This window comes from Hemiscyllium ocellatum, chromosome 1 (genome assembly GCF_020745735.1).
Source record: "Hemiscyllium ocellatum isolate sHemOce1 chromosome 1, sHemOce1.pat.X.cur, whole genome shotgun sequence".
Lineage (NCBI taxonomy): Eukaryota > Metazoa > Chordata > Chondrichthyes > Orectolobiformes > Hemiscylliidae > Hemiscyllium > Hemiscyllium ocellatum.
In genome coordinates, this window is record NC_083401.1 from 9,044,010 (window position 1) to 9,059,614 (window position 15,605).

Consider the following 15,605-nt stretch of genomic DNA (forward strand, 5'->3'; position numbering starts at 1 on the left):
TGAGAGGAGAAAGTTCTAAAATAGACATGAGGGACAACTTTTTAAACAGTGGCTCATATGTGGAAATGAACTGCCAGAGGAAGTGGTAGATGCAGATATAGTTACAACATTTAAAATACATGAATAGGAAAGGTTTGGAGGGAATGTGGGACGAGCTTAGTTTGGGAACATGGTTGCCCTGGACTAGTGGACCGAAGGATCTGTTTCTATGACCTTCACAAAGTATTGTGTTAGACTTGCTCACAAGGTTAGAGTCATCAAATTAAGGGAAGATTAGGTGAGGGATAGTGTGTGCTGGTTTTCTGACTGGAGGGAGGTAGGTGTGGTAACTGTCAGGTTAAATCATTAGGACAAAGGCAGCATACTGACAGACTCTGGCAATCTGTAATTCAAATGCTCAACACTCAGTAGGTCTCCGCTCAGGATGTGCCTTTGGGCAGTTTGCCGCTAATGTTTCCAAGTGGAACTTCAGACTAACTGCTATAAGTTTCTCCAGGAACATATGAGGCTGAGTGCTCTGCAGATGGAGGGTATTAGAAACAGGGATATTCTTCAGTCCTGTCATGTGTCACACACCAGGATCAGAACATTGTTTGGAAGGCTTTGTAATTCCCAACCTCCCGTTACAATGGACTTAAAACAGACTGAGTGACATTCCTAGGAAATGCTGCTAATCCTCTGAAGAACATCCAATTATTTCCTGACTGAAATCCCTGGTTTAAGCATCAGCTTTGGAGCTGAATTATCAAAGTCTGAGATTTCTCCATTACTATTTTTAAAAGCAGTAAACCCTCACCCTCGACAGTAACTAACAGCCAGCCTGCTCCAAAAACTCTCCCCATTCAGACTATCACAATGAATTAATATCCTCTGTCTCTAAAGATCTCAGCGAAAGGAAAAGCCTGCACGTTGTCAGCGATTTTTATCAGACTGTCCCAAAGTGGCTGCAAGTGATGAGACCATTTTAATTTAAATATATCTTTATTTACATTTGAGTAGTTTTCACAGTAAGGATGAAATCTCTAGAACCAGACTCTGCTCACTGCCAGGATACCTTCCTTCCCAACACATGGTTTGTGATCTTCTGCACAGAAAATAAAGGTGGGAGAAGAATGTTAGACAACATACAAATCTTTCCTAAGACTCAGCTTTCAACACACATCAGTGTTTCCCAACTTTAACATCAGATTGAGCGATAGTACAGCTAGGGCAGGTCCCCCAGGGGACAGGTCTCTCACTCTCCCACCATTGTAGGGCCGGACAGGCTCTTCAGTATTGAATTCTCAGCTGTTGTATTCCAGATCCCCCCCCCACCCAAGAATACAGTATATGCCCTGACCACACATGGTGTTGAACAGAGGAGCCAAGAGAGAATGGTACAGGGTAATCAGCAGCAGATTTCCTCACCCAGCTTTAACCTGAGAGTGTGAGGTACCTGCAGTCAACGTTGAGGACTCCCGGGACGTTCCCTCCTGACCGCACTGCCTTCTCCAGTGGGACAGGTGCTGATCGTGGTGTCCACGACATTGTAAGGTGTCAGCCTGTTGCTTGAGTACTCTGCGAGGTTGCTCTCCCAGTTTAGCACTAGCCCCCACCCCCTCCAGATGTTAGTGAGGCGGGCGGGGGACTTGGCCAGCTGTGTGTCTGGTTTCGATTAGCAGCTGATAAAACTAAGTGGTTTGCCTGACCATTTCAGAGAGCAGTTGAATGTCAGCCCTTGTGTACGCCTGACGAAGTGAAGGATGGCAGATTCCCTTCCCTTCCCTTCAGGCCATCTCAGTGAAGCTGACGGCAGTTTTCCAACAGTTGGGGATGGTTTCATGGTCATCATCAGAACTTTAATACCAGACCCTTTCCCACTGCAGCCCCCTGCTGTGGTGGGTTGCAGATCTGGTTCTCTGGATTACTACCCCAGCAGCAATGTTTATGTACACACACACACACACACACACACCCCACCCCTCAGTGCAGGGCTCAGCACTGACCATGGGTAGAACGCTTGCCCAGCTCCTAAGTATGGTGTGAAATGGCTGTGTATCTAAGGTAGCACAGCACTGTGCCTGTCGGGTTGTTACTGGGAAGAGATTACCTGCTTGTACAGCTGAGCCTTTAGTCTGTTGGTCTGATATTCCCTTTTGCGTTTCTCCTCTTCCTTTCTCCTGGTGACCTCAGGAAGCTGTTCGTACAGACTGTAACAAGTGGAGGGAAAGACATGGGTAAAACTGGACCATTTCACCTCCTGTGGAGAGGCTCTGAGCTGGGAGCTGGAGTAGAGTGAGGTGGAAGATTGCGGCTGAGGGAAGGGTCAGGAGGAGATAAGAGAGGCAGGAGGAGAATGAAAGATCAGCTCACATGCTCAGCAGCAGTAGGGACACAGAATCACTGGAGAGCTTGTCTAAAGCAGCTGACACAGTGTGGAGAAAATAGAGCTTCCCTGGAAGATCCTGATATTAATCCCGTTGCAGTGCAAGGACACAGCCATGTCAAGCCAATGCTTCAAGTTCCCTCTCTGTTCTGTGTTGAATGAACTTGAGATTTCCCATTTAGTGTAGACATGGTCAGGTTCATACCCGTCGGTCCCCAGGGGTCAACACCGAGTCCTGGGCTACAGTCATGGTCGCAGGGTCAAGGGTCAAATCTGGAAAAGGGTTTGGAAAAGCTGATGCAGACTCAACCAATGGGCCAAAGGGCCTTATTCAGGTCTGCAGCTCCCTTGGACTCTGACGGAGGCTTCTCTCAATGGGAACGGTCATTCTCTCACAGGGGTTTGCAATGAGAGTTGACCATGGTGTGGGTCAGCAGCTCAGAGTGGCTGAGGGTAGCAGGCTCCCATCCCTGAAGGACAGTCATCACTGTAGCTGGGGGTTTAACGATGATCTGGCAATGTTAAATGGCTTCGGTTGGGGTCAGCTGGAGACAAGGAACCAGACTTATTGTACTGAATTGGTCTCAACCTGCCGTGATGGGGTTGGAACAGATAATCAGAGAGTCAGAGACGTACAGCATGGAAACAAACCCTTCGGTCCAACCCGTCCATGCTGACCAGATATCCCAACCCAATCTAGTCCCACCTGCCAGCACCCGGCCCATATCCCTCCAAACCCTTCCTACTCATATACCCATTCAAATGCCTCTTAAATGTTACAAATGTACCAGCCTCCACCATTTCCTCTGGCAGCTCTTCCCATACACATACCACCCTCTGTGTAAAAAGGTTGCCCCGTAGGTCTCTTTTACATCTTTCTCCTCTCACCCTAAACCTATACCCTCTAGTTCAGGGCTCACCCACCCCAGGGAAATGACCTTGCCTATTTATCCTATCCATGCCCCTCATAATTTTGTAAACCTCTATAAGGTCACCCCTCAGCCTCCGACGCTCCAGGGAAAACAGCCCCAGCCTGTTCAGTCTCTCCCTATAGCTCAAATCTTCCAACCCTGACAACATCCTTGTAAATCTTTTCTGAACCCTTTCAAGTTTCACAACATCTTTCCGATAGGAAGGAGACCAGAATTGCACACAATGTTCCAACAGTGGCCTAATCAATGTCCTGTACAGCCGCACCATGACCTCCCAAATCCTGTACTCAATACTCTGACCAATAAAGGAAAGCATACCAAACGCCTTCTTCACTATCCTATCTACCTGCGACTCCACTTTCAAGGAGCTATGAACCTGCACTCCAAGGTCTCTCTGTTCAGCAACACTCCCTAGGACCTTACCATTAAGTGTATAAGTCCTGCTAAGATTTGCTTTCCCAAAATGCAGCACCTCGCATTTATCTGAATTAAACTCCATCTGCCACCTCTCAGCCCATTGGCCCATCTGGTCCAGATCCTGTTGTAATCTGAGGTAACCCTCTTCGCTGTCCACTACACCTCCAATTTTGGTGTCATCTGAAACCTAATCTCCGGGTTACAGGACAGCCCTGAGAAGAGGGGCTTGAGGGAGGGAAGGGAGAATATTGGGCGTGTGGTCTGTCAGGGGGTACGACACAAACAGAACCAACAGCTAAAGACACACTCACCGCCTGGACCGATCGAACATCTCCCGCTTTGGGATTTTCTTCTTCAGTAGAATGGCATCAGCTGAAAAACACCAAACAGAGGGAAAGTGACACTGGGTGAACAGTTCAACGTGCTGAGCACAGGCAACAGAAACATTAGACCAAAGTATTGCTGATCACGATATCAGAGACCCTTTGCCATTCCTGACAGCTCAGTGGCTTCATTGACCACTCCAGACACCAATATGGGATCGGAGTCACATCTCAAATCAGACAAATATGGTTTCATTAATAAATCAGACAATCAATGACCACAAACCCATGGTCACTTCGACTGATCCCTGCTCCTTTCTGATGTCAGATTGTGATGAGAGTCCTCAGGTTATTGCTCCACAGAGTGCTGGGTCAGGCGGGATACTGATTAGATTCATTAGGATGGAGTGTGGGGAGACGCAGAGTGTGTGTGCGTGGAGATGCTGACCTGTTCCGCTGTTGTATATTGGGTGTACGGTCACACTCACCCAGTGCACAGCCCTTCCTGTTCCTGCGGCCTCTCTCTTGGGGCTGGTTAAAAAGTCTCTCTCGCTCACTCTGCAGAATGCTCTGTATCTTCCTCTCTTCCGTCAGTAACTCCAGGCGCCTCACCCGTTGCCGAGAATGGGAGATAAAATCTGGTCTGTTCATGTGTAAGGCCTCCTGGCAACAAAATTAACCAAACAAGAAACAGTGTGAGAAAAACAGAGGGCTGGGGGTGGGAAGAGATGGACAGAGATAGAGAGTGAGCGAGCAACACCTGGGCATTCCTGGTCCCGAACCTGATTAGAGCAAGGACTAAGCCAGCTCCCGGGATACCGAGTCCCAGGTAAGTCAGCTCCTTGTGGACTCATTCATCATTCCAGCTCATGCTCCGTCAGACTCTCTGAACAAGTCTCTGGCCTGTGCGAAGATCCCCCACCAACACCACCTCCCTAACAATTCAGCTCAATCCTCCCCACCAACCTCCAAAATAACCTCACCCCCACCTTCAAACTACCAAACCGGACCACTCCACGTTAATAACGTGCTCTCATTAACTGGAAAATGGCGCACCTTCTGTCAGAAAACAGACTTAAGGAGAAACAATTTCTCCCAGAGGGCTGTGAATCTGTGGAATTCACTCTCCCCAAAGTGCGGTGGATGCTGGGACAGGGAGTAAATTTGAGGAGGAGTTAGACAGATTTTTAATTGGTGATGGGTTGAAGAGATATGGGGAGAAGGCAGGAGAATGGGGGTGAGGAGCGTCGCAGCCAGGATCGATGGCAGAATGGCCTAATTCTGATCCTATATCTTATGAACTTTTGAAGATGTCTCGTTTTCACGAGCATGGAAGGTGATGTCATCGGAATCTGAACATCTACGTGAGGGTGGTCAGAGCAGACCCTGGGAAGCTCAGGGAGTGAAGTTATTGAGGACAGTCAGGGCATGGAACTGACAGACTTTTGGAAATAAAGTAAATGGAGTGAGACTTCAGAGACAGGCTTCAAGTTCTCTCCTGCTCCCAACCTGAGGTAACAACATTGGAAACATTAACCCAGAGAAGTTGCAGTAGACAATTTGACCCAATCCTGCCCCATCACTCCATAAAAACCCTCTAGTTCTTCACCTTTTGGGAAACAGACTCACCTGATTGTGTCAGACAGCAGCTGTGGAGATGGTAACTGTGTTAACATTGTGTTTGGGATTAAGTCTACTCTCTTCATGTCTCTCATAGAAGTGGGAGGTCAGCAACTCACAAAAGGAGTGCAAATGAAGTCAAAAAGGGTTTTATGGTTGAATTTTTATCAAATGTTGGTATTCTGGAGTAATACAAAATTGTTTTGCTCCATAAACCATTCCAGAGGCTGGTTTTAATTTTCCTACTTGTTTTGGGGTGCAGATTTGGAAAGAGAGTGAGAAATTGAAAGACCACACTGAAGATTCCCAGTGGTGTAACCTTACTGTTTCCCACACAGTCAGCTTTCCTCGATTTGTACATGGATCCTGGAGCAGTTTGTATCATGTTTATTCTTTCAGGGGATGTGGGTGTCACTCGCAAAGCCAGTATTTATTACCCATCCCTACCTGCTCCTGAAGTGAGGGCAACTGAGAGTCACTTACATTGCTGTGGGTCTGGAGTCACATGTAGGTCAGACATTAGTGAACCAGATGAGTTTTTATACACGCACAGGAAACAGAAGTAGGCCACTCGGCCCTTCGAGCCTGCTCTCCCATTCAGTAAGATCATCGAGGATCTGATTTTAACCTCAACTCCACATTGAGAATCCATCAATCTCTGCCTTCAAGATATTTAAAGATTCTGTATCTACTGCCTTTTGAGAAAGGGAGTTCCAAAGTCTTTTGACCTTCTGAGAGCAAAATGCTTTCTCATTTCCGTTTTATTTGGATACACCTTTATTTTTATACTATGACCCCTAGCTTTCTCATGAGAAAACACTCCACCCATTTCAGGATCATCAATGTTAGTTTCAGGGTCACGATCATCAAGAATGCCTTTTAGTTCCATATTTAGTCAGTGAATCAAAATACCACCAGCTGCTCCCATGGAGGGAACTGAGGCAGTATTCCCACAGCCGAAGTCTGGCCCAGTCACGTGATCGCTACAACATCCCTCCCAATCTGCCTCAGCCACATGGACAGCTTTCTCCAATCACTCACACTCTCCTCTGACACCATGAACACTCGACCTTGAACCGTGACCTGTCTGCCCAGCCCTTCACCACCAACGCCTCCCCCCCCAACCCCACCCCTTCCTAGACGGTCACATTAGAGGGGAATTTGAGGGAACACAGTGCTCATCCACGAGATGGGAATCTTGATGTGCCGTGTTGCTGTGCACAGACACCAGGAGCTGAACCAGCTGCTCCTCTGTAGTTCTAACAACCAGTGGGTTTGTACCAGGGTGAGAGTGAAATATGTGGCTGTTAAGTGTGGGCTTGGCCATCACATGAGTACCACACCTCTTCACCGGGCCATACATGAGCTTCAGAACATGCTGCTGAAATATCCTCTCACCGAAAACATCAACTCCCTGCCTTCCTTCCTTTCACATCGGAAGATTAAAAGCAAAGCACCTACTTTCTCGTGCTGTCCAACCCTCCCCATTTACCCTCCTTTAGAACGGAAAGTGGGCCCATGTACTGTTACCGGATACCACAGAGACAGCAATAAATCTAAACCCATGAAAGACCTTTCAGACATATGAACATATAAAGTAGGAGCAGCAGCATACATGCTGCAGAACTCAAAGTCAAACCAGTCCGCCCCTCGAGCCTGCTCCACCATTCAATAAGATGCATGTAGATGGTTTGAATTCCACGGTCCCATCAAACTCAGTGCCTAACAAGAATCCATTATCACCTTGAAGCAATAACCAGAAATCAAAGTGAAGTCCAGAAGCAGACAATGATACATTAACCCCCCCACACACCTCTACACCATGTAGTCCAGGAGAGAACTGACCTTTCCTACTGCTGAGATGGACTCCCAGGTAATGGCAGATGGGAAAGGTCAAAGAGTCATAGCGACGTACAGCACAGAAACAGACCCTTCGTTCCAACTCATCCATGCCACCCAGATATCCTAAATTAATGCCAGCACTTGGCCCATATCCCTCCAAACCTTTCTTATTCATATACCCATTCAGATGCCTTTTAAATGTTGCAATTGTACCAGCCTCCACCACATCCTCTGGCAGCTCATTCCATACACGTACCACCCTCTGCATGAAAAAGTTGCCCCTTTAGGTCCCTTTTATGTCCGAAACATTGATTCTCCTGCTCCTCGGATGCTGCCTGACCTGCTGTGCTTTTCCAACACCCCACTCTCGACTCTGATCTCTAGCATCTGCAGTCCTCCCTTTCCCTTTGAAAGATTTCCCCCCTCACTCAGTCTAAAACTACTGCATTTTAATATGCGGAGTGCAACGAGATCAGTCACTGTCGCTCTGAACAGTAAAGCAGAATCCAGAGACTGGAATGACATACTCCAAACACTATGCTAATCTTAAACAAACAATTAGAAATGGTTTGAGTCTTGGTTTATTCTCGCTGCCAACATTCCCCTCACCCGATGTTATTATTGTGGGGAAATGTGATTCACCAATCTCCAGCAGACACTGCTGTTTTATTGAAGAGTGGTCAGGCTCGTGATTATCAGAGCAGTAATCTCCCCTCAATGCCCTCCTGGTTCACAGGAACTGTGTGCATGTTTAAGGAGTATTCAGAAAAATACTTGCTTCCCTTACCTTTAAGGTGAGGCGGACGAGTGGGGAAGGGTGCTTGGCTGCAGTGTCAGACAGGGCAGGTTCAGAGTTCCAGCCGTTCACAGTTTCAGTGGCCCACTGCTGCTGAAGGTGTTTCTCACGAAGGGGTACCCGCCCCACACTGGAGGGTGGGACCAAATCAACCCGACTTGGAGTTGAACTGGGACACCATCTTGGAACATTCTCCTTCCTCCAGCTGCACTTCAGTTCAGCGGCAGGAATAAACCAGGCTGCACAGTTGGTGAGAATAAACACAGGTTAGCAGAGAGCAGCCACATTACAGCACCACCGCCACCCCACACACACACACACACACACACACACACACAAACCCCGATTAGCAGAGAGCAGGCAGCTCACAGTCACATTACAGCACCACCACCCCCACACACACACACACACACACACACACACACACACACACACACACCCAGACACCCCCACCCCACACACACACACCCACATCCCCCTGAACCCCGATTAGCTGACAGCAGGTAGCTCACACCCACATGAGAGCAGCCTCAAACTACAGTAACAGATTACACACCTGAACCCCAACATCGACCCACAAAGACATGCCAACCCCCACAACCCCGACATCTACCCGCTACGGCACCCCGCCCCCGAACCCCGACCTCTACCCGCTACGGCACCCCGCCCCCGAACCCCGACCTCTACCCACTACGGCACCCCCCGTTAAATCGGTACGCTCCCCCCTCCCCCCCCCCCATATTAAATCGGTACGCTCCCCCCTCCCCCCCCCATATTAAATCGGTACGCTCCCCCCTCTCCCCCCCATATTAAATCGGTACGCTCCCCCCTCTCCCCCCCGATATTAAATCTGTACGCTCTCCCCTCTCCCACCCCCATATTAAATCGGTACGCTCCCCACCATATTAAATCGGTACGCTCCCCCCCTCCCCCCCCGATATTAAATCTGTACGCTCCCCCCCCATATTAAATCGGTACGCTCTCCCCTCTCCCCCCCCATATTACATCGGTACGCTCTCCCCTCTCCCCCCCCATATTACATCGGTACGCTCCCCCCTCTCCCCCCCATATTAAATCGGTACGCTCCCCCCCCATATTAAATCGGTACGCTCTCCCCTCTCCCCCCCCATATTAAATCGGTACGCTCCCCCCTCTCCCCCCCATATTAAATCGGTACGCTCCCCCCTCTCCCCCCCCCCCCATATTAAATCGGTACGCTCCCCCCTCTCCCCCCCCCCATATTAAATCGGTACGCTCCCCCCTCTCCCTCCCCCATATTAAATCGGTACGCTCTCCCCTCTTCCCCCCTATTATAAATCGGTACGCTCCCCCCTCTCCCCCCCCCATATTACATCGGTACGCTCTCCCCTCCCCCCCAATATTAAATCGGTACGCTCCCCCCTCTCCCCCCCATATTAAATCGGTACGCTCCCCCCTCTCCCCCCCATATTAAATCGGTACTCTCCCCCCCCATATTAAATCGGCACGCTCCCCCTCCCCCCCCGGATATTAAATCAGTACACTCCCCCCCCATATTAAATCGGTACGCTCCCCCCTCCCCCGATATTAAATCGGTACGCTCCCCCCTCTCCCCCCCCATATTAAATCGGTCCTCTCCCCCCCATATTAAATCGGTACTCTCCCCCCCCATATTAAATCGGCACGCTCCCCCTCCCCCCCCGGATATTAAATCAGTACACTCCCCCCCCATATTAAATCGGTACGCTCCCCCCTCCCCCGATATTAAATCGGTACGCTCCCCCCTCTCCCCCCCCATATTAAATCGGTACTCTCCCCCCCCATATTAAATCGGCACGCTCCCCCTCCCCCCCCGGATATTAAATCAGTACACTCCCCCCCCATATTAAATCGGTACGCTCCCCCCTCCCCCGATATTAAATCGGTACGCTCCCCCCCCATATTAAATCGGTACGCTCCCCCCTCTCCCCCCCATATTAAATCGGTACTCTCCCCCCCCATATTAAATCGGTACGCTCCCCCCCCCATATTACATCGGTACGCTCTCCCCTCCCCCCCCGATATTAAATCGGTACGCTCCCCCCTCCCCCCCGATATTAAATCGGTACGCTCCCCCCTCTCCCCCCCCATATTAAATCGGTACGCTCCCCCCTCTCCCCCCCCCATATTACATCGGTACGCTCCCCCCTCTCCCCCCCCCATATTACATCGGTACGCTCCCCCCTCTCCCCCCCCCATATTACATCGGTACGCTCCCCCCTCTCCCCCCCCCATATTACATCGGTACGCTCCCCCCTCTCCCCCTCCCATATTACATCGGTACGCTCTCCCCTCCCCCCCAATATTACATCGGTACTCTCCCCCCCCATATTAAATCGGTACGCTCCCCCTCCCCCCCCGGATATTAAATCAGTACACTCCCCCCCCATATTAAATCGGTACGCTCCCCCCTCTCCCCCCTCATATTAAATCGGTACGCTCCCCCCTCCCCCGATATTAAATCGGTACGCTCCCCCCCATATTAAATCAGTACACTCCCCCCTCTCCCCCCATATTAAATCAGTGCGCTCCCCCCCCATATTAAATCAGTACACTCCCCCCTCTCCCCCCCATATTAAATCAGTGCGCTCCCCCCTCCCCCCAATATTAAATCAGTACACTCCCCCCCGATATTAAATCAGTACACTCCCCCCCGATATTAAATCAGTACGCTCCCCCCTCCCCCGATATTAAATCGGTACGCTCCCCCCTCCCCCCATATTAAATCAGTACGCTCCCCCCTCTCCCCCCCATATTAAATCAGTGCGCTCCCCCCCTCCCCCCGATATTAAATCAGTACACTCCCCCCTCTCCCCCCCCATATTAAATCAGTGCGCTCCCCCCCTCCCCCGATATTAAATCAGTACACTCCCCCCCGATATTAAATCAGTACACTCCCCCCTCTCCCCCCCATATTAAATCGGTGCGCTCCCCCCTCCCCCCATATTAAATCGGTACGCTCCCCCCCGATATTAAATCAGTACGCTTCCCCCCCCGATATTAAATCAGTACGCTCCCCCCTCCCCCCTGATATTAAATCAGTACGCTCCCCCCTCCCCCCATATTAAATCGGTATGCTCCCCTCTCCCCGCAGGCTCTAACAGTGATGTACAGTTGGAGCGGGTTGCTCAGTAACACCCTGTCCGTGCCCATGAGTGACCTGTGGACCCACATCCCTCACGGTATGGAGCTGTTCCCTCATCAGGCACCTGCCTGAATGGTCGGGGGTAACTCCGGACTGAACAGAAGGAGCGTTTACCTGGGCCAGCTGATGTCCTGCCCGTTTTGCCAGGTCTCCGCTCAGTGTGAGAGCTCTTCTTCTTCCTGTCCCTGGTACTGGAGGAGCAGCGGGCAGTGGGAGACACTGACTGATGACGGTGACTACCCACTGTAGCTGGTCGTTTCAGGCTCGGGTTTGAATCGGGCGAAGGGTAGGTCACACCCACATCCCGAGTCTGTCTTCCTGACGTGCTCGGGACACCTTCCAGAGACTCTAACACAAGACATGGAGTGTGTTTGTTATAAACAGGGAGAATTAAGCTGGGGTGAGAGAGTCTGTCTTTATAACTGTGATCAGGCAGCACACTGAAGGAAATGGTCCATGTCACACTCCATCTGACTTCTACTTAACTACTGACACCTCTTTGCAGCCTGTGTGTGTGTGTGTGTGTGTGTGTGTGTGTGTGTGTGTGTGTGTGTCCACCTCACAGCTGACATTCCCAATGAGCTGCACAGTTTCAGCACATCTGGATGTCATGTCTTTGTCAAAGTCATTACTGTAGGCAACAAATTGCTGAAACCCAGCTCTGACCCTCACAGAATTACTCAGTAAAAAAAACTGATTTGATAACACTGGGATTCATTCCTTCTGTCCTCTATCCTGTTAATAAACTATCCTAAAATACAGGAGGCTTCTCCTCAGACATTAACCTTGTGTGCTTGTCCAAATCAAAAACCAAATAAGCTTGCCACACAGCGTGGAAACAGACCCTCCGGTCCAACTGAGCCATGCCAACCATATTCACCAACTAACCTCGTCCCACCTGACTGCACTTGGCATCTATCCCTGTAAACCTCCCGATTCACGCACTTACCAACATACAGAACATAGAACATTATCACACAGTACGGGCCTTTCAGCCCTCAATGTTGCACCAACCCGTGGAACCAATCTGAAGCCCATCTCTCCTACGTTTTCGTCCATACATCTATCCAATGGCCATTTCAATGCCCTTAACATTGGCGAGTCTACTACTGTTGCAGGCAGGGTGTTCCACACCCCTACTACTCAGTAAAGAAACTACCTCTGACATCTGTCCTGTATCTATCACCCCTTAATGTACAGCTATGTCCCCTCGTGCTAGCCATCACCATCCGAGGAACAAAGTTCTCATTATCCATCCTGTCTAACCCTCTGATTATGTCTCAATTCAGCCAGCTCTCAACATTCTTCTTTCTCATGAAAACAGCCTCAAGTCCCTCAGCCTTTCCTCTTAAGACCTTCCCTCCATACCAGGTAACATCCGAGTAAATGCTACAGCGGGTGCACAGTGAGGGGAGCCGGAAGGTAAGCGGAGATCAGCTTAAATTAACGTTTTTCTTTTCACAGTCTGTGTTTTTTTTTCCAACTAGGAGCGGGGACCCGGAAGTCGTCAACAGAGGCTTCTGGGAAGGTAAGGAGTTTGAGTGGAGAAGGAACAGAGATGTGGAGAAACAGATTGGGAAACAGATTTTGGAAAGGTGCAGAAGCCACAGGGTAGTAGTCATGGGCGATTTCAACTTCCCACATATTGATTGGAAGCTCTTTAGATCAAGTAGATTGGACGGGGCGGTGTTTGTGCAGTGTGTCCAGGAAGCTTTTCTAACTCAGTATGTAGATTGTCCGACCAGAGGGGAGGCCCTATTGGATTTGGTGCTTGGTAACGAACTGGGACAAGTGATGGGCTTGTTAGTGGGTGAGCATTTTGGGTGATGGTGACCACAATTCTGTGACTTTCACCTTGGTTATGGAGAGAGATAGGTGCGTGCAACAAGGAAGGGTAAATACGATGCTGCAAGACAGGATCTGAGGAGCATAAGTTGGGAGCATAGGCTGTCAGGGAAGGATGTTGTTGAAATGTGGAACTTTTTCAAGGAACAGATACGACGTGTCCTTGATATGTATGTACCTGTCAGGCAGGAAAGAAATGGTCGTGTGAGGGAACCTTGGTTGACGAGGGAGGTTGAATGTCTAGTAAAGAGGAAGAAGGAGGCTTACATGAGGCTGAGGAAACAAGGTTCAGACAGAGCGTTGGAGGGATATAGGATAGCCAGGAGGGAGCTGAAGAAAGGGATTAGGAGAGCTAAGAGAGGGCATGAAAAATCTTTGGCGGGTAGGATCAAGGATAACCCCAAGGCCTTTGATGCGTATGTGAGAAACATGAGAATGACGAGATCGAGGGTCGGTCCGATCAAGGACAGTAGTGGGAGACTGTGTATTGAGTCGGAAGAGATAGCAGAGGTCTTGAATAAGTACTTTTCTTCGGTATTTTGCAAATGAGAGGGACCGTACTGTTGAAGAGGAGAGTATGAAACGGACTGGTAAGCTAGAGGAGATACTTCATAAGAAGGAAGATGAGTTGGGCATTTTGAACAACTTGAGGATAGACAAGTGCCCCGGGCCTGACGGGATATATCCTAGGATTATGTGGGAAGCAAAAGAGGAATTGCAGAACTGTTGGCAATGATCTTTTTGTCTTCACTGTCAACGGGGGTGGTACCAGGGGACTGGAGAGTAGCGAATGTTGTGCCCCTGTTCAAAAAAGGGAATAGGGATAACCCCGGGAATTACAGGCCAGTTAGCCTTACTTCTGTGGTAGGCAAAGTAATGGAAAGGGTACTGAGGGATAGGATTTATGAGTATCTGGAAAGACACTGCTTGATTAGGGACAGCCAGCACGGATTTGTGAAGGGTAGGTCTTGCCTTACAAGTCTTATTGAATTCTTTGAGGAGGTGACCAAGCATGTGGATGAGGGTAGAGCAGTGGATGTAGTGTACGTGGATTTTAGTAAGGCATTTGATAAGGTTTCCCATGGTAGGCTTATGCGGAAAGTCAGGAGGCATGGGATAGAGGGAAATTTGGCCAGATGGACAGAGAACTGGCTGACTGGTCTAAGTCAGAAAGTGGTGGTAGATGGTAAATATTCAGCCTGGAGCCCAGTTACAAGTGGAGTTCCGCAGGGATCAGTTCTGGGTCCTACACTGTTTATAATTTTATTAATGACTTGGATGAGGGAGTCAAAGGGTGGGTCAGTAAATTTGCAGATGATATGAAGATTGGTGGAGTTGTGGATAGTGAGGAGGGCTGTTGTCGGCTGCAAAGGGACTTAGATATGATGCAGAGCTGGGCTGAGGAGTGGCAGATGGAGTTCAACCCTGTCAAGTGTGAGGTTGTCCATTTTGGAAGGACAAATAAGAATGCGGAATACAGGGTTAACGGTAGGGTTCTTAGTAAGTGGAGGAGCAGAGGGATCTTGGGGTCTATGTTCATAGATCTTTGAAAGTCGCCACTCAGGTGGATAGAGCTTGTAAGAAGGCCTATGGTGTATTAGCGTACATTAGCAGAGGGATTGAATTCAAGAGTCGTGAAGTGACGTTGCAGCTGTACAGGACCTTGGTAAGGCCACATGTGGAGTACTGTGTGCAGTTCTGGTCGCCTCACTTTAGGAAAGATGTGGAAGCTTTGGAGAGGGTGCAGAAGAGATTTACCAGGATGTTGCCTGGAATGGAGAATAGGTCGTACGAGGATAGGTTGAGAGTGCTACGCCTTTTCTCATTGGAATGGCGAAGGATGAGGGGTGACTTGATAGAGGTTTATAAGATGATCAGGGGAATAGATAGAGTAGACAGTCAGAGACTTTTTCCCCGGGTACAACAGTGTTACAAGGGGACATAAATTTAAGGTGAAGGGTGGAACGTATAGGGGGGGATGTCAGGGGTAGGTTCTTTACCCAGAGAGTGGTGGGGGCATGGAATACGCTACCTGTGGGAGTGGCAGAGTCAGAATCATTGGTGACCTTTAAGTGGCAATTAGATAGGTACATGGTTAGGTGCTTAAGCTAGGACAAATGTTCGGCACAACATCGTGGGCTGAAGGGCCTGTTCTGTGCTGTATTGTTCTATGTTCTGTGTTCTAAATCACCTCTGAACACTTTCCAAAGCTTCCACATCCTTCCGATAATGCGGTGACCAGAACTGTACGCAATACTCCAAGTGCAGCCTCATCAGAGTTTTGTAGCTGCAACATGCCCTT

The 15,605-nt window shown here is 49.4% G+C and overlaps 1 protein-coding gene across 2 annotated transcripts in view; it reads right to left on the reverse strand.

Moving 5' to 3' along the window:
* Window positions 1-962: 962 nt before the first annotated feature.
* The window catches only part of LOC132821442 (uncharacterized), a 72,270-nt gene continuing 57,627 nt past the window's right edge, over window positions 963-15,605 (reverse strand). For both annotated transcript variants that reach the window (XM_060834138.1, XM_060834066.1), the window contains 6 exons: window positions 11,573-11,806; window positions 8,287-8,534; window positions 4,526-4,700; window positions 4,026-4,086; window positions 2,090-2,189; window positions 963-1,084 (listed from right to left, as the gene is read on the reverse strand). In XM_060834138.1, coding sequence (XP_060690121.1) covers window positions 1,040-1,084; window positions 2,090-2,189; window positions 4,026-4,086; window positions 4,526-4,700; window positions 8,287-8,534; window positions 11,573-11,806 — 863 coding nt within the window. In that variant the 3' untranslated portion in view covers window positions 963-1,039. The remainder of the gene's footprint in view (window positions 1,085-2,089; window positions 2,190-4,025; window positions 4,087-4,525; window positions 4,701-8,286; window positions 8,535-11,572; window positions 11,807-15,605) is intronic.